The sequence below is a fragment of the Amblyraja radiata genome, chromosome 26, assembly GCF_010909765.2.
Source record: "Amblyraja radiata isolate CabotCenter1 chromosome 26, sAmbRad1.1.pri, whole genome shotgun sequence".
Classification (NCBI taxonomy): Eukaryota; Metazoa; Chordata; class Chondrichthyes; order Rajiformes; family Rajidae; genus Amblyraja; species Amblyraja radiata.
Genome location: NC_045981.1, coordinates 25,242,583 through 25,267,787, shown reverse-complemented (window position 1 = coordinate 25,267,787; position 25,205 = coordinate 25,242,583). Strand labels below are relative to the sequence as shown.

The window sequence follows — 25,205 nt, the reverse complement described above, 5'->3', positions numbered from 1 at the left end:
CCCCCCTTTTCCCTTCCCCCCCCCCCCCCCCAATTCAAGGACTCTAATTGGACATCACACAGATATTTTTTTCTGCAATGCCACACTTGAGTTGATGTCTTTTAAATGAGATATTAAACCATGGCCCCTTCTGTCCTTTCAAGTGGACATGAAAGATTTGATTAAGGTATTTCAAAGAAAATCAGATGAGTTCTGGATGTGCACTTCAAAATTTATCCATCAGAAACATTCGGAAACTTAGTATGTAGGAAGGAACTGTAGATGCTGGTTTAAACCGAAGAGAGACAAAAGGTGCTGGAGTAACTCAGCAGGACAGGCAGCATCTCTGGAGAGAAGGAATGGATGACGTTTTGGGTCAAGACCCTTAAATCATCGTTTATGAGAGCTTGCTATGCACAAAATGACTGTCATGTTCCCTAAATTAAAATACTGACAACCACTTTGAGATGATCAAAGTAGCGATGAATGGTAAATAAATGCAGGAATGCATCTTTTGCAAATGCCATGCCCGCTGGGAGCATGGATTTAGGCTTATTGATATTATGCAAGGTCAACCTATTGATTACTATGCTGCAATAGACAAATAAATGTGTATGAACCGAGCACAAACAGACAAATAAATATATTTAATCCTAGCACCTGAGCTCGCCAGAGTACATCACATTGCTTCATCACCCGCCGGAGTGTATGGGCAATCAAGAAGATGAAGAGAATGGCCATCAACTGGAAAGTCATCATAATGTAGGACACATATAAAATCTTGACCATGAAAGGTGTGTGCTTCTCATAGTTCAGTGGGATATCGAGGAGTCCAAAATAGAGCATGAAGAGGAGGAACATCAGATTCTTATAGCCATTAAAACGAACCCATTGGGCTGGATCAAGCTCTTGGAATGATAAATGTAAAGCTGAAATAAAAATAAATCATTATCAACATCAATCTCCAAACCTAACGGGATAATAATAATAATAATGGATGGGATTTATATAGCGCCTTTCTAATACTCAAGGCGCTTTACATCGCATTATTCATTCACTCCTCAGTCACACTCGGTGGTGGTAAGCTACTTCTGTAGCCACAGCTGCCCTGGGGCAGACTAACGGAAGCGTGGCTGCCAATCTGCGCCTACGGCCCCTCCGACCACCACCAATCACTCACACACATTCACACACAGGCAAAGGTGGGTGAAGTGTCTTGCCCAAGGACACAACAACAGTATGCACTCCAAGCGGGATTCGAACCGGCTACCTTCCAGTTGCCAGCCGAACACTTAGCCCATTGTGCCATCTGTCGTCCACTGCGCCATCTGTCGTCCACTGCCATCTGTCGTCCACTGCCATCTGTCGTCCACTGACATGGGATGACATGGATGTGTTATATAGGGAGTTAAAAAAAACATTAGACAAATGCCACATAGGACATAAGAAAATAAGGAAAATTTGGCTATATGAGGAGTTATAGGGTGGGCGAGAAGATCAAAAGTGTATGTCTAATGGAGTTACTTTTGAAATAGACAATAGACAATAGGTGCAGAAGTAGGCCATTCGGCCCTTCGAGCCAGCACCGCCATTCAATGTGATCACGGCTGATCAACCCCAATCAGTACCCCATTCCTGCCTTCTCCCCATATCCTCTGACTCCGCTATTTCTAAGAGCACTATCTAGTTCTCTCTTGAAAGCATCCAGAGAACCTGCCTCCACCGCCTTCTGAGACAGAGAATTCCACAGACATGGACTGATATTTTAAGTAAAAACAATGAGCTACAGATGTTGGTTTACAAAAAGGACCCAAAGTACTGGAGTAACCCTGTGGGTCTGGCAGCATCCCTGGAGAACATGGATAGGTGACATTTCGGGTCAGGTCTGAAGAAGGGTCCAGACCCAAAACATCACCTATCCATGTTCTCCGGCAATGCTCCCTGACCCTCTGAGTTGCTCCAGCACTTTGTGTCTTTTTGTTTTTGGCAGAATGGTATTGAATTAGCTAACAAGGCCAAAATGCCGAGGGCTGCAGATTGTGACGATTATAGAAACAAAGAAAATATGCTGAATAGGAGAAGGTCATTCACCCCATCATGCCTGTGACGGATCCACGAGGAAGCAGAGAAATGCAAAGAGGTGCCAAAGAGAGCTCAATGCCAACATTGTTATACATTTGGAACAGAATCATAGAAGTAGCACAGTAAGGAAGGAAGCCATTCAGTGCACCACACATTCAATGAGGAATCTAGTTCACAATCACTTTCCCATATTCCTGCAATTCCCTCTCCATTAAAGTTATCATCCCTTTTGAAGTCCACTATTGAATCGGTATCTTACACCCCATCAGACAGTAGATCCTAATCATAACCATCAGTTTAATTTGCAGATAGGTACTTGGCCACATGGACAATGGATCGCCCATTCACATTAGTTCTGTTAACCCGCTGTTCCTTCCACATCCGACGCACAAGGGGTAATTTACAGTGACCAATTAACCTACAAACCTGAAGGTCACAGGGAGAATGTGCAAATTCCACACAGACAGCACCTGACGTCAGTATTGAACCTGGGTTTCTGGTGCTGTGAAGCAGTAGCTCTACCACTGCACCACTGTGCTGTCCATTCACCAAAAACACTGAGGATTAAGATCTTAAATGGAATAGAGGAACAGAAATAAGTTGATGGGAAGATACAAAGCAGCAGAGCAGAGAGATGGCTTTAAAGGGAAGTATTGAGGTGGATTTGATGGAGTCAGTTTACATGTTATAATAGTGATCGTTTGATTCCAATGTAAATTCTACATTAAATAAAATGGCAAAAGCAGGGAAAATAGTCCATCAAATTCTAACCAATATCAGACAGCACATCACATTGGGGGAAATATTACACACATGAATTAAAAAATAGATTTAACTAGATTTACCTGTGGTAAATGCTATCAGCACCATCACCATTAATATTACAAATGTCAAAAATTTCTCCAAAATAATCTGTGGGATAAATAAATAAAATTGTTAATGAATATATTCCCTAATGAGCTGAACTTTCAGATAACTGTCTGTGGTATGAACAAGAACAAATCTTTGCAGGAACAAATATTGTAAATTGCTAATGTATTATCTAACTATAATCTATATACAGAAATAAAACAATTTCATTAAAATACTCGAGAAATAAATGTTATGTGAATGTATTGATCATGATTAACAATCACTATCATTTATAGTCAAGAATTTTTTTACATTCTTCCCAAGTAGATTGGCTTGATGAAAAATAAAGATTATTACATAGCTGAATCGTTCGCACACGCGCACACACGCACACACGCACACACGCACACACGCACACACACACACACACACACACACACACACACACACACACACACACACACACACACACACACACACACACACACACACACACACACACACACACACACACACACACACACACACACACACACACACACACACACACACACACAAAGTGCACCACAGGATTCAGCAGAAATGCTTTTCTGGCCTTCAACTCTATCTATCTGCCTTCACTATGAGACATACAAACTTTTGAACTGGGAGAGCCCACTCAGCCATTCGAACCTGTGCCCCTTTCCTTGTTTCATGGAACTGTTCTTCTTCTTAGGCCCCCTTCGGACATGGCTGACCATGGGTGCCTCCAGGGTTGGAGGACGCCAGTGCGTGACTTTGCCTAACGTGGGGAGACAGGTGCAGAGACAGCCACCACACAGTCCTTGACAGATCTAAATTAGGATCTAGAGGCATGGAATCCAAGATGGCTGGAGACCCATTTCTGCTGTAGCTTTCATCCGCCTTCCCAGTCGTTGTGATGCTCCACTAAGGTCAGCCATCATCCTCCTGTTCTACTGTTAACTAATAAAAATCTATAATCTTATTGTTGAAGTTTCCAGTAATAGAAACATAGAAACATAGAAAGTAGGTGCGAGAGTAGACCACCAGGTCCGTCGAGCCCGCACCGCCATTCGCTCATGGCTGAACACTAAACAGACACACTTACCCACAAACAGTAGACACAAGACACAGAACACAAGACACTACCCTCCCCTTCATACCGCTATCACCCCTCTCCACCCCAAGAACCGCGTGATCTCCTGGGGGAGGCAAAAAACCGGATAAAAACCCAGGTCCAATTCGGGAAATAAAATCCGGGAAATTCCTCTCCGACCCCAATCCAGGCGATCGACACTTGTCCAGGAGATCACTCAGGTCTTACTATACTAACCATACCTAGGTCCATATCCCTGCCCTCTCCCCGTAGCCCCTTATCCCCTCGGCAGCTAAAAAACCATCTATTCTAGACTTAAATATATTTAACGTTTCTGCTTCCACTGCTCCCTGGGGCAGTGAATTCCATAAATTAACCACCCTCTTGGTGAAGAAGTTCTTCCTCATCTCAGTTTTAAAAGAGCCCCCCCTTATTCTGCAACTATGTCCCCTAGTTCTAGTTTCCCCGATCATTGGGAACATCCTCGGTGCATCCACCCGATCAAGGCCCCTCACGATCTTATATGTTTCAATGAGATCGCCTCTCATTCTCCTAAACTCCAAAGAGTAGAGCTCCAGCTTACTTAACCTTTCCTCATATGTCAATCCCCTCATTGCAGGAATTAATCTTGTAAACCTTCGCTGCACTGCCTCCAGGGCTAGTACATCCTTCCTTAAGTATGGACCCCAGAACTGTACACAGTATTCCAAATGTGGTCTCACTAATACTGTGTACAGCTGCAGCAAGACCTCCGTGTTTTTATACTCAATCCCCCTAGCAATAAAGGCCAAAACTCCATTGGCCTTCCTGATTGCTTGCTGCACCTGCATACTGACCTTTAGTGATTCATGTACTAATACCCCTAGATCCCTTTGCGTTGCATTACAACGCAGCTCCTCCTCATTTAGAAAATAACTTGCCCTATCATTTTTTTTCCCAAAGTGAATGACTTCACATTTATTAGTATTAAATTTCATCTGCCAAGTTGTTGCCCACTCACCTAGCTTATCTATATCCATTTGCAGACTCTTCCTATCCTCCTCATCCCCAACTTTTCCTCCCATTTTTGTATCGTCCGCAAATTTTGATATATTACACTTGGTTCCCTCCTCCAAATCATTTATATAAATTGTGAACAACTGGGGTCCCAGCACCGACCCTTGCGGAACCCCGCTAGTTACCGGTTGCCATCCCGAGTATGAACCATTTATCCCCACTCTCTGCTTCCTATTTGTCAGCCAATCCTCTACCCATGCTAATATATTACCCCCAATCCCATAATTTTTATTTTTAGCAATAGTCTCTTATGTGGCACCTTGTCAAAAGCCTTTTGGAAGTCCAAGTATACCACATCCACCGGTTCCCCTTTATCCACCCGGGTTGTTACTTCCTCAAAGAATTCGAGCAGATTCGTTAAACAGGATTTCCCCTTCACAAAACCATGCTGGTTCTGTCCGATGAAGTCATGTTTATCCAAGTGCCCCGTTAGTGTTTCTTTAATAATTGTCTCTAACATTTTACCCACCACCGATGTTAGACTAACCGGTCTATAGTTACCCGCCTTCTGTCTACTTCCTTTTTTAAATATAGGTGTTACATTGGCCATTTTCCAATCCACTGGGACCGTTCCTGCCTCCAGGGAGTTTTGGAAAATTATCACCAATGCATCCACAATCCCCACCGCTATCTCCCTCAAGACCCTTGGATGTAATCCATCAGGCCCAGGGGATTTATCCTCCTTCAGTCTCATTAATTTCCCTAATACCACCTCCTTGGTGATCTTAATAGTATTTAGCTCCTCCATTCCTACCGCCCCCTGTTTATCCAGCGTTGGAATATTTTTTGTGTCTTCTATGGTGAAGACTGATACAAAATACTCGTTTAATGCCTTTGCCATTTCCATGTTCCCCACCAACAACTCTCCAGTCTCACCCTCCAATGGACCAACGTTCACCTTAGCCACCCTTTTTCTTTTTATATAGCTATAAAAACTCTTACTATTAGTTTTTATGTTGTTCGCTAAATTCCTTTCATAGTCTATTTTCCCCGTCTTAATTAATCTCTTAGTTATTCTTTGCTGACCTTTAAATGCTTCCCAATCCTCTACCCTCCCACTATCTCTGGCTACCTTATATGCCCTTGCCTTCAGCCGAATACTATCCTTTATAGTTTTACTGAGTCATGGCTGACTGTTCTTACCCTTACCCCTTTTTTTCTTCATAGGAATAAATTTTTCTTGAAGGTTATACAGTAGATCCTTAAACGTACACCACTGCTCATGTACCGTCTTATTCTTGAGTCTGCTATCCCAGTCAACTTTGATCAGCTCAGTCCTCATACCTTCATAATCCCCCTTATTTAGACTAAGCACCCTAGCCTGAGTTTCAACCTGCTCCCCTTCTATTTGAATATGGAATTCGACCATATTGTGGTCACTTGTTCCCAACGAGTCCCTAACTATGAAATTTTTAATCAATCCTGCTTCATTACACAGGACCAGATCCAAGATTGCCTCCCCCCTTGTCGGTTCTGTGACATACTGTTCTAGGAACCCGTCTCTAATACATTCTATAAACTCTTCCTCTAGTCTACCCTGCCCAGTTTGGTTTGCCCAATTAATATGAAAATTGAAGTCCCCCTAATCTCTAATTTTTATGCTGAAGATGGGATAATTCATCCATTCAATAGTTGCAGCCCAGTTTAATATCTCTCCATGTTTCCTTGAATGGAACCAAACAACATTAGGTGTAAATCAAAAGTGGCTGCAGCAGCCTGATCCGTCGAGATCCAACAACAATTTGTTTTTTGCTCAACATTGTAGCATCGGCAGTTTCTTGTGTTGACATTAGGTGAAAATAGGACTGATAATGTGTCTGATAATGCCTGGCTCGTCCTGGAATAGATGCGATTGCTTCTGATAGTATGAGCTGATCTATTTGATTATAAATGGATCCTTGCTCCAATGAAAGAAAATTCTATTGTGGTGGTGAAGCACAGACATATGCCACAGGAAATTGTGTGAACCCCATTCCAACCAAAGATCTTATAGCGGAGCAAGATAGACCACTCCTCGAAAAACGCGTAGTATGACGTGTGTGATTGTCGACGCCATTTTTTGAGGCTTTTTATTGGGCTGTCATGGCGTCCTCATCTAAATCTTCATCTCACTGCTCTGCTATCAATTGTTCTAATCGTAAACCTAAACGACCCGACCTGTCATTCTTTAGGTTCCCCAATAAAAAAGAAAGGTAAGAAAATATTATTATTATTTTCAGTCGATATTCTGTCGTGAAAATGTTATTTTCTGTTCTCCCATCAACGGCCATTGGGAAACTAGGTTTGTCGGTACATTAGAAAGTTAGTAGACTTATTTTTAATAGATCTTTACTTACCACAATAATAAAGACAATTTTAACACTTCTGTACGTTTTGGGTTTTGTTCTTGTAAGGGATTGGTCTCCAAAATATGGCCCGCGGGACACATTAGGCCGACCAGGAGATTTTTCGAGCTCAGATTCGTGTCCGGGAAGGAAGGCGACGGCTGTTACCCGTTATGTCCTTCGAATTGCCGAGACATCACAAGCAAAGATCACAAGCCCGCCATGAAGAAGGGTGCAATCAAAGATTATAGAACTCTGCTCTATCATCTTTGGGTGCAATGGTGGGCCGGGGGGTTCGGCGGCGGTGGCGGTCGCAATCAAAGATACTAGAGGAGATCTGCTCTATAATCCTTGGTCGGAATGGGACGGCTGCACGTTATAATGTGCTATCGTTCCACTCTCCCTCTCCCCCTTCTCCCTGTCCCCCTTCTCCCTCGCTCCCCTTCTCCCTCTCCCCCCTTCTCCCTCTCCCCCTGCTCCCTCTCCCCCTTCTCCCTCTCCCCCCTTTCTTCTCTCGATCTCTCTCTCCCTCTCTTCTCTCGATCTCTCCCTCTCGATCTCCCTCCCTTCCCTCTCTTACCTCTTCGTGAGAGTTGGCAGCTCTGCTATGCCTTGGGTCCAAAAGAGCATTAAAAGAAAATACCTAATGGTCTATGTAAGAAGATTTTAATAAGCTCTTCTACATTTAAGGTAAATTGACATAGAGGCAAAAAGCATCTTCAATATACAGGTCTCTCCACACAACTGAAAACAATTGCATTTAAGTGATATATCATCCATTGTTCAGGCATGTAGTTATGATCATTTTTTTTCTTATTAGTTAACCCTAAATGATATCTCCTGTAATTTCAGATGTCAACAGTGGGTCCAGAATACTCGTCGCCAAGATCTCCTGCACCCAACTGCAGAGTATGTGTCAAATAACTGCCGTCTTATGTACATTGTGTGAAATTGTGATTTGTTAACTGCACAAAACTAATGCAAATGGCGATATATTTATTATTGTATCTACGTTGGACATTTTGCTCTTTGGTGAAGCTGGGGTGGGGCTATCATTGTGTTACATACGTTAAATTGTACATCACTTTCACTGGTTAGCTGATATGCTGAACACTGCAATCCTGTATAACTCGCGCACAGAATAATGTGAATTGTGTAAATCTTATCATGCATGTCGGAAATAAAATGTTAACCATGTTAATGGATCTCTATTATGAAATATTTAAAATTGAGTGTGTTGGCGCAATATCGGTTATGTAATACAATGCAAGGGAAACTACGCAAAGGAGGGGGCTGTTCCCGCTACAAGATACTCGAGGATCTTTGCTTTGGATCAAAGATTATAGAGGAGCTCTATAATCTTTGCTTTGGATTTCAGCGGGTGGCATACCGGAAGTCGCGTTTCGCATTAAGAAATGGCGGCCGTGACGTTCCATCACGTACTTCACGTCAGTCCATTGGATTTCGGAGGAGTGGTCGATCTTGCTCCGCTATAAGATCTTTGATTCCAACTAACCTACTTAATACCACGGCAATCAGTGTTGATCAGGTGGACTACAAAGGATCTAGATGGGAGGAGGGGTGGAGAACCTTTCCATTTTCATTGACTGCAGAAAGATTTCTTATGGCGAGTCATAGTGCATGAAAACAGGTCCTTCGGCCCATCATCTGAACTAGTCATCAAGCACCCATCACACTAGCCCTAAGCTATTCCCATTTGTATTCCGCCCAGTTGCAGGTGGGGAGTTTGACAGGGATGATATACCTGTCACACCGTAATGCAGGTGTCCTAAGATGAGCTCAGAGAGGACAGAAGCTTCCTGTGGTGCAGAAGGGCAAATGGCCACTTTCTCCTGATTTTCAGTAAAAAAGACAACCGTGAAAGCATATCCTCAGTTCTCTGGGTTTTGAGTTTTAAGCAAGAGGCATCAGCGACGTTTCCACAGGGTTAACTGCCTTGTGGTGCCAAAGCATTCATAGCAACGTCGCTTTTAGGTCCTTCGATATCAACTCTTCCTATCATTGTGAAGGAGTTTTCTGCGGGTGTTGGTTTGGTCTATGACTCTATGTGGGGGAAGACAGAGCACCATGGAGAAACCCATGTGGGCACAGGGACATTGTGCAAATTCCACACAGATAGCACCCAAACTGAGGATTAAACCCAGGTCAATGGAGCTATGAACCAACAGGCTTTATACCTGTACCGTGTTACATGGCTTTCGTATCCTTTTTTTTCTTGTCCCTTCCAATTTTGAATACTCTCCCTGTTCAATATTAGCAAAATATATCAGTCTAAAGAACAATTGTCACACATATACATTTAAATTAAATACTTGGCTCATTTACCTTTTGGAGCAGGATGGCAAAATGCCCAAGCATCCTGAAACCTCGAGCAAAGTACATGGAATTGCACCAAGCCAGAGCAATGGCAATGGCCATGAAGAACCCCTCCACACCGGCACTCGTCAGTCGAAGAATGGAAATCAATAACACCAGTAATGCATAGCAGATGCTGTTGAAGGAGGAAGACAATGGTTAAATGAGTGGGTAAACTTTGCAAAGCTTATTGTTGGGAAAAAATAAATCATTAACTTAGAGCCAAAGAAAGATAAATCGGAATATCTTCTTAAAAGGTAAATAACTGGCTTGATTGCCTCTTCGAGTTCCCAATTTTGATCACTTTCCAGTGCAAATGTTGGGGAGTGCATACCCAGATAAATTGTGCTGATCTCAGCATCAACATCTGTGTAACAAAAAAATATACCCTGAGGGAAAGGATTGGAAATTGCTTATGGTGGGGGAGCTTGTCGTAACCAAAATCCTGCTGAAAGCAGTAGTTTCTTTTTAAAAGTGTGGAGCAGTTGAAAGACAGATCAGTTTAAGGACAGACTCAGAGAATGTGGGGGGGGAAACAGCTTCAGATGTTCCTCCAAAAGCAGATCAATAAAAGAGCAGTTACATGGAAAGCAGGAATCGGAGAACAGGTCTTCTTCTTCTTCTTGTGTATTGCGTGCACAGCCTAAAATTGTCGGACAACTTGTTCTATTTGATCTTATTTGATTGTGCACGCCAGGCTGATTACATTCGTCGAAACAGGGCGGACCATGTGAAATTTGCAATCTCCCACCCCGGAGAACTGTTCATAAAGCCTTACAATACAAAGTGCTATTCCACCAATCATGGTTTGGTCCGAACCTACACAGGCAAATCCAATGCATCATACTCTCAATAAAAAAAACTTTTTTTCAAGCATATATCCATTATTGCATTTCTGGATATTGCAAAACAAAATCTTCCCATCTCATATGAACGATGACAAGCTGTGTCATAAATGATTCAGAAGGACAGTGTTAAAAATGGAAATATAAAATATCTGCTGTTAACACACCAATATCATACTTACTTAGAAAACTACTATTATTCTACTTACATTACAACATGGAATGGGCCTCCAAGAACAGTTTTCCCAAAATATCCTGATGTTCCATACCGTAAGAGGTCAACAATCTAGGGAGAGGTAATTAAAATATGCATCTCACACATTTTTATTCTCCCCACATTCACATGAACCTCCTCCAGATTCCACCACTTGCTCACACACTCTGGGTAATATATGGTGGTCAATTAACCAATCAACTTGCACATCGTTAGGACGGAGAGGGAATCCAGAGAACTCAAAGTAAGCCGATGGGGTCACAGGGAAAACTCCACACATACAGGACCCAAGGTCAGGATTGAACCTGGCTTAATGTGAGAGGGGAAATATATAATAGTTTTCACACAGGTGGGTGTAAGGAATGAGCTGCCAGAGGAGGTGGTTGGGGCAGGTGCAACTGTAAAAACATTTAAAAGACATTTGAACTGATATATGGATAGGAAAGGTTTGGAGGGATATGGGCCAAACTCAGGCAGGTGCGACTAATGTAGATCGGGCATCTTGGTCAGCATGGGCAAGTTGGGCTGAAGGATCTATTTCCATGCTGCCTGGGTTTCAACAACTAAGTTACAGAGATAGGTTGAATAAGTTAGGTCTTTATTCTCTGGAGCGCAGAAGGTTAAGGGGGGGACTTGATAGAGGTCTTTAAAATGATGAGAGGGATAGACAGAGTTGATGTGATCAAGCTTTTCCCTTTGAGAATAGGGAAGATTCAAACAAGAGGACATGACTTCAGAATTAAGGGACAGAAGTTTAGGGGTAACATGAGGGGGAACTTCTTTACTCAGAGAGTGGTAGCGGTGTGGAATGAGCTTCCAGTGGAAGTGGTGGCGGCAGGTTCGTTGGTATCATTTAAGAATAAATTGGATAGGCATATGGATGAGAAGGGAATGGAGGGTTATGGTATGAGTGCAGGCAGGTGGGACTAAGGGAAAAAAATTGTTCGGCGCGGACTTGTAGGGCCGAGATGGCCTGTTTCCGTGCTGTAATTGTTATATGGTTATATGGTTATATGCTGTATGACTCTATAACTGTCTGTGACTGTAGGGACATATTGACCTCTACCAGTCAAGTTTAAATTTGTCTTTTATTGATTTCTAACTTGCTGTGATATTTTTTTAAAGACAATGCTCGCTTTCATTCATCACACAAAGAAAGAGAAATGTTCTTACTTCTACAAGAAGGATAACAATGGCTCCAAAGACAGAAATGATTTCACCCGCTAAACGGATATAATCTTCTTTTGATATATAGCAGAGCTGGAAACAAGAGGCAGAGATTAAATGGTTCAAGAATGAAAAGAGTAATTGTCATTATTCCATTACAGACAGCAGATCTTATGGCATCACTTCACTGACACACTATTGGTTTTTGATGGGACTATAAAAGTAAGCACTTTTGTGGTCCCTGTATTCAGCCACATTGTGAATCTCTTTGGTATATTTAATAATATTTCATTAAGTAAGTTTCAAAAGAACAGAAAGTCCACATAAAAACTCCTATGAGTCAGTGGGATAAACATTCTTTCCTATGTCATAGTTTTCATGATCATTTGGCTGAATTTTGAATACAATAATAATAATAATACATTTTATTTATGGGCGCCTTTCAAGAGTCTCAAGGACACCTTACAAAAATTGAGCATGTATAGGAAAAACATGTAAGGGGAATGAAATAAATAGTAGAGACATGACTAGTACACAAAGTAAAGACAGAATTCAATACAAAACACAGCATGAGGCAATTAATGCACAGATGAAAAGGGACGGGGACGTGGGGCTAAGGATAGGCAGAGGTGAAGAGATGGGTCTTGAGGCGGGACTGGAAGATGGGGAGGGACACGGAATTGCGGATCAGTTGGGGGAGGGAGTTCCAGAGCCTGGGAGCTGCCCTGGAGAAGGCTCTGTCCCCAAAACTGCGGAGGTTGGACTTGTGGATGGAGAGGAGACCGGCTGATGTGGATCTGAGGGACCGTGAGGGTTGGTAGGGGGAGAGGAGGTCAATGAGATATGTGGGGGCCAGATGGTGGAGGGCTTTGTAGGTGAGGACCAGGATTTTGTAGGTGATCCGGTGGGAGATGGGAAGCCAGTGAAGTTTTTTGAGGACTGGAGTGATGTGATGCCAGGATTTGGTGTGGGTGATGAGTCGGGCGGCTGCGTTCTGGACCAGTTGGAGTCGGTTGATGTAGGTGGAGCTGATGCCAAGGAGAAGTGAGTTGCAATAGTCCAGTCGGGAGGAGATGAAGGCATGGATGAGTCTTTCAGCAGCAGGCGGAGTGAGAGAGGGTCTGAGTTTGGCGATGTTGCGGAGATGAAAGAAGGAGGTTTTAATGACATGGCGGATGTGAGGCTCAAGGGAGAGGGTGGAATCAAAGATCACGCCAAGGTTGCGGGCCTGGGGAGATGGGGAGACAGTGGTGCCGTCGATGGTGAGAGTGGGGTTATTGATTTTGCTGAGTGTGGCTTTGGAGCCTATGAGGAGGAATTCTGTCTTATCGCTGTTGAGTTTGAGGAAATTATGTTGCATCCAGGTTTTTATAGCTGACAAACAGGAGTTGATATGGGAGAGGGGGGGGTTGTGGGAGGATTTGGTGCCAAGGTAAATCTGGGTGTCATCAGCGTAACAGTGGAAGTCCAGATTGAAGTGGCGGAGTATCTGACCAAGGGGGAGGATGTAGATGATGAAGAGGAGGGGGCCGAGTACGGAGCCTTGGGGAACGCCTTGAGTGACTGCGGCTGTAGCAGAGGTGTGGTTGTGGAGAGAGATGAAGTGGGATCTGTTGGAAAGGTAGGAACGGAGCCAGCTGAGTGCAGAGCCTTCAATGCCGAGGTCCTTGAGTCTGGTGAGCAGGATGTTATGGTTCACTGTATCGAAGGCTGCGCTCAGGTCGAGGAGGATGAGGATGTTGAGGGAACCAGTGTCAGCAGAGGTGAGGAGGTCGTTGAGGACTTTGAGGAGAGCAGTTTCTGTGCTATGGAGGGGGCGAAAGCCAGATTGGAGGGGTTCAAGTAGGTTATACGCAAGGAGGTGGGAATGAAGTTGCGACGCAACGATACGCTCCAGGGTTTTTGAAAGGAAGGGGAGGTTTGAGATTGGGCGGTAGTTAATGAGAGAGGAGGGATCAAGACCAGGTTTCTTTAGGATTGGTGTAACGGCAGCAGTTTTGAAAGCGGAGGGGACAATTCCTTGGGACAATGAGGAGTTGAAGAGATTAGTGAGGTAGGGGCAGAGTACGGGGAGGCAGGACTTCAACAGGGGAGTGGGGAGAGGGTCGAGGGAGCAGGTAGTGGGTTTGGAAGAGCTGATGAGTTTGGAGATTTCAATAGGGGTGACCAGGTCAAACTGGGAGAGGAAGCAGTGTGGAGGAGGGGTAAGGAGGTCAGTGGAGATGTTGAAAGGAGGGGCCGTGGTAGGTGGTGGAGTAGATGCTGGGGAGTCGGGTACAGGGGATAAAGATTGATAGATGGTACTGATTTTATCAGCGAAAAAGTGGAGGAATGAGTTGCAGAGACCGGAGTAGAGGTAGGGAGAGTGTTGGCTCGAGGCTTGAGGAGGTTGCCCACTGTGGAGAAGAGGGTTCTGTGGTTTAGGCAGGGATCGGTGAATATGGAGGAGAGGTAGGCAGATTTTGCAGCAATGAGGGCATCTTTGTAGTCAGTGAGGTGGAGTTTGTAAGCTTCAAGGTGGACTGTGAGAGGTGATTTCTTTATTAGTCGTTCGAGTTGGCGACCAGTCTGTTTCAGTTTACGAAGTGCAGGTGTGTACCAGGGTGAGGATGTGTTGAAAGTTACGGTTCTTGTTTTGAGGGGGGCCAGAGTGTTGAGGGAGGTAGACAAGGTGGAGTTGAGATGGTTTGTGAGATCATCAGGTGAGATGGGGGTTGAGTCCAGTGGGAGAGTGGTGGAGAGCAGGTCAGAGAGATGGAGGGGATCAATGGATTTTAGATTCCGGAAGGTGATTTCTCGGAGGAAGCGGGGGCGAGGTGTCGGAGAAGGGATGGTGAACCGTATAAGCTTATGATCAGAGAGGGGGAAGAGGCAAGGATGGAGGTCGAGTACCGGTTGATTTATGGAGCAGACCAGATCAAGGATGTGACCTTTGTCATGGGTGGGAAAGGTGACGTGCTGAGAGAGAGAGAAGTTGTCCAGTAAAAAGGCGAATTCAGATGCGAGCTTGCAGGTGGGGGAGTCCATGTGAATATTTAAGTCACCAAGTAGTAGCAGACGTGAGGAGAGGGATGAGGCAAGTGTGAGGAGTTCAGTGAAGTCAGATAGGAAGGAGGGGTTTGGTTTAGGTGGCCGGTAAATGAGGATGACTGTCATGGAGGAAAGGGCTTTGAAGGCGAGGAATTCAAATGATGCTACTGGGGGGAAGGTGAGTTCAGTGATACGAAAATTCTGGTTAAAAATAACAGCGAGGCCACCTCCATGGTGGGAGGGGCGGGGTTTGGAAATGTAATTAAATCCAGGTGGGAATACAAGGGCTCCATGGTAAAACTGCACCCCCCTCGAAGCTGTCATAAACATATAACTGATAGGAGTAGAATTATGCCATTCAGTCCATCAAGTCCACTCCACCATTTAATCATGGCTGGTCTATCTCTCCCTCCTGACCCCATTCTCCTGCCTTCTCCCCATAACCTCTGACATCTATACTAACCAAAAATCTATCTATCTCTGCCTTAAAAATATCCGACGGCCTCCACAGATTCACCACCCTCTGACTAAATAAATTTCTCCACATCTCCTTCCTAAAAGTACTTCCTTTAATTCTGAGGCTATGACCTCTAGTCCCACACTCTCCCACAAGTGGAAACATCCTCCACACATCCACTATATCCAAGCCTTTCACTATTCTGTATGTTTCACCGAGGTCCCACCTCATTCTTCTACAAACGTCATCATAGATTAACCTACTCATTCCTGGGATCATTCTTGTAAACCCCCTTGGACCCTCTCCAGAATCAGCACATCCTTCTTCAGATACGGTGCCCAAAAATGACTTGCATTATTCCAAATGTGGCCTTACCAGCACCTTATAGAGCCTCAGCATTACATCCCTGTTTTTGTATACAAGCCCTCTTGAAATAAATGCTACCATTGAGTTTGCTTTCTTATCTGGGAATTCTGAGCAATCTGCATGCTATGGCAAGCAATGTATCTTTCCTCGTGTGATTCTTGTTTTGAGGACACCACACTGAAAATGGTTCCTATTTGATTATGAAACATTGTGGATCATCCACATGGAGGCAGCTCTCCACAGTGTCCTGTTCACAGAAGCTGCAGAACATAAAGGACCTATCAGCCACTTTCTACTCAGCAATGTAACATGTTGCGCATGGGTTTGAAGGCAATCAGAAGTACTTTCCAAAGATATTTACATAGGTAATTGTCAACTGGGCTATGCTGCACAGTCTGCCCTCGCTCTATGGCTTCCAGTGGGTGCCAGGGAGAGGAGGTAGAGCTGGTGTCAACAATGACAAAGGGAAATCATCTACGGGCACATTGCTAGGTGTATCCTTTGGCCAGAGTGTTTTTTGGAGATTCCGCCAAAGTCTCATGCCCAGGTATGGAGTTAATAACTAAACTACTGCCCACCCAGCTTGACCCCACATGGGTTTGTGATTGGTTAGACAAGACAACATATGGTGTTTCAATGTTGAACTGGGAGCATCTACTTGATGCAAGAAACATCATCTACACTTGCTTATCTATGTTCGCAATCCATGGTGCAAGAACTTTGGAGGGATGCAAGCAGAAGGACATAGCATTTACCAGTCAATGACTGGATTTAAGAAACTGAGATTGCAGCAGAGAACCTGGTCTTATCTTGACGGGTTGTCTCTCTCTGAACTGCAGTTAAGAGCCACAACAATCCATTGCCATAATGTAATGATACTAACATCCAATGGTGCCTCTTCCAAAATCTGGGTATCTCTTGGGTCTGTGACATTGTCCCGCCGTGGTATAAGAGGACGAAACATGCAGCAGGAGGTAAATATGATGATATGAATAAAGTATATGGAAGCAAGGATTCGGAAATAATATTTTCCATATTTGTTCCACTTGAAGTGAATCAGTGTTTTGATTGCAGGGATGTTCAGACACTCCAAGGCCTGCAAGAAACAGACAAAAGCAGAAAGGCTCAGCAATTAGCCACCAATCAGCCATCTTCAGCAACACTTGATTCTGTTCAGAACTCATTTTCTCACCTCATCTTCATTACTGCGCAGGATCAGTTCAAGGACAGAGTGGTCATCATCCCAAGAGTCAATGCTGGAGAGGTCACAGAACGTGCCAGAGATAGTCTTGAAAAAGCATTCAATGTGATGCTCTCTCTTTTTCATTAAATGTTGAAAGAGCTGCAAAAGATAATACAAATCCAACATATTATCTACTGCTATCTTATATCGGATTGGAAAGGGGATGTTTGAGAATGGCTATAGATAGTCAACTATTCCATATGATAAGGTGGTGTTATAAATTTGTGGTATACTAGTGGATAGCAATCAAACCAATTGCAATCAGAGCCGACTATCATCAACCAAAAGCATTCACAGATTGAGGGGAGTTGATCATTGCCAGCTTCTGTTCTCCACATCCAGAATTACAAGTCTGAAAACTTCAAGGGATTCTTGTACTTAATGTGTCACCATGTATTTAGTTTATCCCTTATTCTTCTCCTCAAAAATCCATCCTTAACCCTGTTCTTGTAAACCTCCCTTTCATTTCTATCCTATCTGACCCAATTATTGCTTTTGAAATCCACATCTGTCTTTCCCAAAAATTCCTGTTGATTTCCCCAAGTCCCTGCAGGAACTCTGAAATGATCCTTATCAGTACCACAGATGAAAGCCTTTCTGAAGGTGTTGCCGTGGCACAGTGCATTAACATCCTATAACATCATCAGCTTCCTCTATCATCCAGCTCTGTGGAATTTTCTTCACTTGGTTTCAGCCCCATCCATCTACTTTTAGTCAGAACATCGTTCCTTTGTCCTCTGCTACTCTGTGGCTTAAACTTGATCCCTCTTCTTCATCTTTGTGATACGCCCTGGAGCACTGATGAGACAAAGTCTACTGCTTCACCATTTTTTCCCCAATCACCTCACTGTATTGTTGAGATGTGCAGATGATATCTAATCTTCACATAGACACATTTTCTTCCATTCAAATGTTGGGGCGGTGGAAATTAACTACTTCAAACATCATCCTCGTCACCAATATCAACATTTCTTTTGATCATTATTTCAAACTGAACCAGACACTTTGCATCTTTGGCAACTATTCTGCCTCAAACTACTTTGTGGCAACTCTCATCCATGACTCTGCACCTCTGGACATCATCATTCTAATGTTCCAATCACTCTTCTACACTTCCTGAACTTCAGTTCCTCCAAATCTCTGTTGCCTACATCCAAGTCACTCAGCCAGTTCTCCATCTCAGCTGATAATTGCCCTGTTGCTCAGGGAATACATGCAAATTACTCCCCCTCACTTAAATCTCTCCCTATTTCTGTACATTCTCTCGCCCCATGGCCGCTGCACCTCACTCTAGCCAAGCATACCTTCACACTACCTCACATTTAAAACACCTTCATTATGCTACTTTCATTGCTCTTTTCATTTAAGATCTTCTTTACTGCCCCCTTCTTTAAGCATCTTAATATATCCTTGATAGCCCAGTGATCTTTTCTCTCTGATATACTATGGGACATTTAGCTATGCCACCAAGTAGTTGTTCTGCTAGTGGAAAAGGGTGTGTTGTGGCTCAGTCTGTCTTCTAAACCATCTCACCCACCCGGTTTGCCAGGTGAGGAGGGGGCTGTGGACCCCCAGCAGGACCAAAAACAAGACCTGTCAAAGGGCGGATGTGCTCCTAGCAAGCCAACAGCCTTCCACACTTCAGTAGAAGTTGTGATCACTGTCGTACATAGCATTGTAAGGCACCGTGCCCATTGATGTTTTCAACCATGATGTTGATGAATTATTGACCTCCAGTGATGGAGCACTAAATTCCACACTGACATACAACTAGAAGATGCATTGGAGATGCACTTATTTGGTTGAGGCACTTAGATTGGCTACATTTAGTGAGACTCTGACTGCTTCACTATGTGAAAGATCCCAAGGCTTATTTTATATAAATGCAGAGGTATGGTGTGTCCAGCCCATTATTTATCACACAGTCGGCATTACTAAACTGTTACAATTTTCAAGCCATCATCACTTTGCTGTTATGGGAACTTCTTACTCACAAATAGACTGCCATGTTACCAACATTACAACAGTGACTGCAATTCAATCAGTATTTTGGTAGATGTAAAACACAGTAGGATGTGAAAGGTGCTTTTGAAATGCTAATCTTCTCTTGTGGGTGATTCTATGTACTAGTTTGTTGGGAGTAATGGACCAACCTTTTTATCCCATCACTGAAAATTACTCTTTTTACTACCATATGCAACAATTGAAAATTAAGCTAGTAAGACTAGTAAGATTTTTGGGCAACAAAATGAGCCAAATGGCCTTCTTTGTATAATCTTATGCAATATGATTTTGATGCATCTTACGTTCAACTTGGCTGAAAAAAAATATTTGTATGAAGATCAAGCAAAAATAAGAATGATGCCTTATAAACTTCCATTCCCTTGTCTAGTAACCCTTTGACAGAGACAATTTTATAGGGATCGGTCTGTCATTTTTCTTCATTGCCTGCAGTATTTGAAAACATCTTTCTGTACATGTGAAGTTCGATCTCCTGACTCTGTTGCTACAGCCTTCTACAAAAATACGAGAACGGAAATGTATTAAATATTCGGTCACCTGCACATTTCCTTCAAGAGCAGCCAGTTTGAAGGGAGTCAGTCCATCAGTATTTGTGATTGTTTCAGTGGGATTTCCATTCTCTGAATCAAGGGACATGATGAAATCATACATCTGTGCTGTATAACTTTGTGCCAGAATAGCCAGGTGATGCAGAACAGTGTTACCTGAAACAGATGCGTTGGAAGAAAAAAAAAACTGAGTCGCATTCATATTGTACCCGTCACATCCTCAAAGTGTCCCAAAGTATGGTTGTAATGTAGGAAATACAGCAGCAAATTTGAATGCAGCCCACGCCCACAGCCAGTGAGAGGATCTCATTGAAAGTTCCCGAATAGTGAAAGGCCTGGATAGAGTGGATGTGGAGAGAATGTTACCACTAGTGGGATCGTCTGAGGTCGTAGCCTCAGAATTAAAGGATGTTCCTTTAGGAAGGAGATGATGAGGAATTTCTTTAGTCAGAGGGTGGTTAATTTGTGGAATTCATTGCCACTGAAGGTATGGAGGCCGTCAATGGATATTTATAAGGCAGAGATACAAAGATTCTTGATTACTACGGGTGTCAGAGATTATGGAGAGAAGGCAGGAGAATGGGGTTAAGAGGGAAAGATAGATCAGCCATGATTGAATGGCGGAGTATACTTGATGGGCCGAATCACCTAATTCTGCTCCTATCATTTATGAATTCGTGAACATTTGATTATCATCAGGTCACCTGTTTTTTTTGGTGCTGGTTCACGAATAAACTTTGGCTATAATACAAAGGAGAATTTCTTCTTTAAAATAATACCGTCAGATCATTTACTCCCATCTCAAAGAGCCGATGCACAGTTTATTGTTCATGCCAACCTGGACTATTTAATGTTCTCTCTGGAATGAAACACTCTGCAACAGACTCCCAGCTAAACCTCATCAGGCACATAACACTCTGCAACAGACTCCCAGCTAAACCTCATCAGGCACATACAAGGTTACACTCCACCCTCCAACCCCCTTCAAGAGAGTCCGTCACAGCAGAGTTGTTGGACTGAGAGACTATATTCCATCTGAATCATATTCCCCAAAATATCTTCTTGACGACACATAACATTTATGAGCCAATCACAAGTTGCATTGCAGAAGAGGATCTTGGAGGGCTGGAGCACAGGGGTCACTGGAGTGATGTAGGATTTATAGGGTTATTGAAGCCAAATTGCATAGAATAGGCTTGTATTCCCTCATGCAACAGATTAATGGGTAATCCCACTGTGGTGTGGGATTCAGAAAGCTGGAAGAGTGGTGGGGGCAGCACCGAGCGTGGCAAGTAATGGATATACACATGTGAAAGTGTGGAGTTGATAGGTAGGTGGCTGGACAAAGGCCGGAGATGAAGAGATGTAAATGTGAGAAAGATAGAAGAGGCACAAATTGCGATGCAAGAGGAAGAAATTTAGATGGAAGGGGATGAAGGAATGGGTGCTAATCCAGGTGGGACATACAGAAGGGGGGGGGGGGGGGGGGGGAGAGAAGAAGGAGGCAGATGTTGTTAGTAGATCAGTTACCTGAAATTAGAGAATTCAATGGTCATGTTTCACAAGCTACCCAAGTGAAACATGAGATGCTGCTTCTGCTCCTCCAGTTTGCGTGTGGCCTCACTCTGGCAATGGCGGAGGCCCAGGCAGAAAGCTCAGCATGAACATGTTTTCCCCAGGGTAAAATGTCAAAGATTGGAGGGTATACCTTTAAGATGATTGTGCTGGACAATTATTTTTTACACATAGAGTGGTGGGAGCTTAGAATACTCTGCCTGGGTGGTGGTGGAGGCAGTTACAATATGAACATTTAGGAGCCTTTTGGATAGGCAAATGTAGATGCAGGGATTGGAAGTATATGTAGAGCAGATTAATTTAATTCATGTTCGACATGGGCATCATGGGCTGAAAGGCCTGTTCCCGTGCTGTGTTTTTCTATGTTCTATGAAACCAGGGAGAGATAGCAAAGTTAAGATATAGATTGGCTACAATCCAATTGAACAGTGGAGAAGGGTTTAAAGGGTTGAAGGGCCTACTTCTTATTCTTGGCCAGCTTGTCTTCAGACTGATAGACTGGGTAAAATGCATCACTGGAGAATGCTCACCAATGAGTACTTTCCATCTAGGAAATTCAATAACACTTCGACTTTCCATTTTGGATTCTTACCTAGATAATCCTGTGCTTTGATGTCTGCTCCGTTTTCAACCAGGAACTGTACAATCTCTTTATTCCCAACACAAGCCGCAAACGATAACACATGCTCCCCTGAAACACATTGACCGCAAATCAGAAGGACTAAATGAGAATTGGTGAGAAAATGCCACATTGTCTATTAATGCTTTCCCTCTCAAACGCCATCCCAGTCTAGTTATTGGTCATATTCTGAATGCTATATTTTTTTATAACATAGTTGATAAAAAGGAGAATTTAAATTTGATAAGAATGTTCACGACAATTAAATTGAACCAAAACAGGCTGGGAGAATTTGGCTCCTGAGGGCTGAGTTAAATATTAGGGGTATGAATTAAGATCCCAGATATGTGGACTAGATTTATTTGCAATTTTCTTTTCCTCATAGCCTATTTTCCGCTTTTTACAAGGAATATCTTAGCTTTTTATTGGAATCCCCTGGAGTCACTAACCGAATAACCCAAAGATCATATTTTACGTTTACACTAATCTTGAAGGTTGCCTGTAAAGTATTATATTTTCTACATATTTCATCTTCCTAGTGACTCTGAGCCAATATTTTGAAAAACACTTTTTGCAGATGAGAGCTTTTTCTTAACTCCAGCGAGTACGTTTTTCATACTTGTATCTTTAACACCACATAGCTCCATCTAATGATGTGAGATCAATTAATAAACCATTTTTTTTCCCCAATAGTGTAGAATTCAAAAGTGAATCTATGCTTTTAGGATATGAAAGAAGACATTTTATTGTAAATTGTAAGAAGGTACATGGGTATAAAAAGCAGATATAACAAAATTCCGATGATCCTTCAATGCAGTTTCTGCACCATATTCTTACACTGATCCCGAAGGTTCGGAAACATTGGCTGCTTACCATTCTATTTTAACACGATATTTTGTTTGTATATTCTCTGCACTTCACAAAGGTGTGTTTTGTTTTTTTTTTAATCCAGTTATGTTTTTAGATTTCTTGTTACTCAAAAAATGATCTGATCATGAAATGATCAAAAATGAAATGATCCGATGTGAGTCTTGTACATTTGGGATATTTCAAAAATTAATATCTAATTTTTCCTGCTTTAACAAAATCATAGAGATTCATAGTTCTGTCAGTAAAGATCAAGATTAATAAGTTTTAAATTTGGATTGTGCTGAATGGACGATTATGGAAGCCAACTTAAGGAAAAGTGGTTTTAAAGGAAGTGATTCAACAAAGGTATAAGGTTTGGGGAAACACAGAATAGTGGTAGAATTCAAAGATTCTTTGGAATAATCTTGCGCAAATGATTAGATCATGGCGTGAAAGGATCAACGCTGAGTGTAAAGATCCAGGTGTACTCAGATGTGCTGCACTGTAAGGTGAGATGTACTCATGCCGAAAATAATGATAAACGCTTACCATAATAAACTAAATTATTTTCACTTCTTTTGAAGAAGATCCCAGTTGCACGTGACGATGCCACATTGGCTCCGTGGTTTACCAGTTCTTTAACCAAAGGAAAATTCTCATTTGCCACCGCAATGTGCAGGGCTGTTTTCCCTGCTCAAGAAAATTACATGCTGTCAGTCCCCCTCAGTGAGTACCCTTCTGCACCCTGCCAGCCCATACTTCCATACATACAAAACTAAACATTTTCCAACTCATTAATGTAAACATAAACACCATACATCACCTTTACTTTGCACCTTGTACATTGCTCACTTCCTGCCCACCATAAATTAACTCTTAGTCAGCTGTCATTTCTCAATCACATGATCCCACATTTCAATCGACAACCGTCTCCGTTGTTAAGTCCTACGTCAACACTAGCCATTTTGTCCAGCCATTTTCAATCTTTAAGATTTTTCCCCATCCATTTTCTTCCACCATCACACTCAATGAATCAAAAGAGGACAAGAAATGATTGAAATGACAAAACTCTACCTTCATACAGCTCAGAGGTGGCTGGTACATTGACAAGATCCGGCGCTTCTTCGAGGAGCACCTTTGCAAATTCATAATTATCGTACAATGCAGCAATGTGCAATGCTGTTTCGCCCATCACACCTACCAGGAATTAATGAATAATGCAACTGTAATTATACAAGGTAGACACGAGGAACAGCAGATACTGGTTTACAACAAAACACATTAAATGCTGGAGTAACTCAGCAGATGAAGCAACATCACAGGAAGACCCCAAAGCCTTCTTGCCCACTCTATTTACCTGTGAGGCTACTTTCAAGTAACATGTACCTGCACTTCTAGATCCCTCTGCTCTACAACACTCCCCAGAACCCTGCCATTCACTGTGAAGGTCCTGCCCTGGTTTGACTTCCCAAAATTTAATCTGAATTAAACTCCATTAACCATTCCTCAGCCACTTACCCATTGATCAAGATTCTGCATTAATTTTTGATAGTCATCTTCACTATCTACAATACCGCTCACTTAGGGCAATCTGCAAATTTACCAATCCTGCCTTGTATGTTCTCATTCAAATCATTCATATGAACCACAAACAGCAATGGGACCAGCACTGATCCCCGCGACACACCATTAGTCACAGACCTCCAGTCTGAAAAACAACCTTCCACCATCACCCTCTGCTTCCTTCCATGAAGTCAATTTTCTATCCAGTCGGCTAGCTATTCAGGATCCCATGCGATCTATTCTTCCAGAGCAACCTACCATGGGGAAGCTAGTCAAATGCCTTTCGGAGGTCCTTATAGACAAAGTTTACAGCTTTGTCCTCATCAACCCTTTTGGTTACATCTTCAAAAACTGAATCAAAATTGTGAGACCAAATCTCCTCCGTACAAAAACATGTTGACTATCCCTAATCAACCCCTGGGTATCCAAATGCATTTATATTGTGCCCGTCAGAATATTCTCTAGTAACTCTAATAAATATTCTCTAGTAACCTTGCAGTTCTTCTTGATGATTCATATATCCCAGCAAGGGCTCCTGCAATTTCTTCTCTCGCTTCCGACAGTGTCCTTGGATATATCTAATCATGCCCGGGAGATTAGTTTACTTTAATTTAGAGATATAGCATGGAATCAGGCCTTTCGCTCACCGAGTCCTCACTGACCAAATATCCCAGTTCTATGTCATCCCAGGTTTGTATCCGACACACGAGGGGTAATCTAAAGAAGCCAATTAACCGACAAACCTGCATGTCTTTGGAATGTGAGAGGAAACCAAAGCACACAAAGAAAATCCATGCATCACAGGGACAACATGCAGACTCTATACAGACAACACCTGCAATCAGGATCGAACCTGGGTCTTTGGCACTGTAAGGCAACAACTCTACTGCTGCACCATTGTGCTGCTCTTGTCTACCTTCATGCGCCTTAAGATTTTCAGCA

General features: G+C 42.9%; 1 protein-coding gene across 2 annotated transcripts in view; it reads right to left on the bottom strand.

Moving 5' to 3' along the window:
• The window catches only part of LOC116988067 (transient receptor potential cation channel subfamily V member 5-like), a 50,338-nt gene that overhangs the window by 6,913 nt on the left and 18,220 nt on the right, over nt 1-25,205 (bottom strand). The window contains exons 4-14 of one of the 2 annotated variants that reach the window (XM_033044512.1): nt 23,775-23,897; nt 23,250-23,390; nt 21,825-21,923; nt 19,647-19,813; nt 17,037-17,186; nt 16,728-16,940; nt 11,998-12,084; nt 10,820-10,896; nt 9,736-9,901; nt 2,907-2,973; nt 640-908 (exon numbers count right to left, since the gene is read on the bottom strand). In XM_033044512.1, coding sequence (XP_032900403.1) covers nt 640-908; nt 2,907-2,973; nt 9,736-9,901; nt 10,820-10,896; nt 11,998-12,084; nt 16,728-16,940; nt 17,037-17,186; nt 19,647-19,813; nt 21,825-21,923; nt 23,250-23,390; nt 23,775-23,897 — 1,559 coding nt within the window. The remainder of the gene's footprint in view (nt 1-639; nt 909-2,906; nt 2,974-9,735; nt 9,902-10,819; nt 10,897-11,997; nt 12,085-16,727; nt 16,941-17,036; nt 17,187-19,646; nt 19,814-21,824; nt 21,924-23,249; nt 23,391-23,774; nt 23,898-25,205) is intronic. The other variant, XM_033044513.1, reaches the window with a different exon arrangement.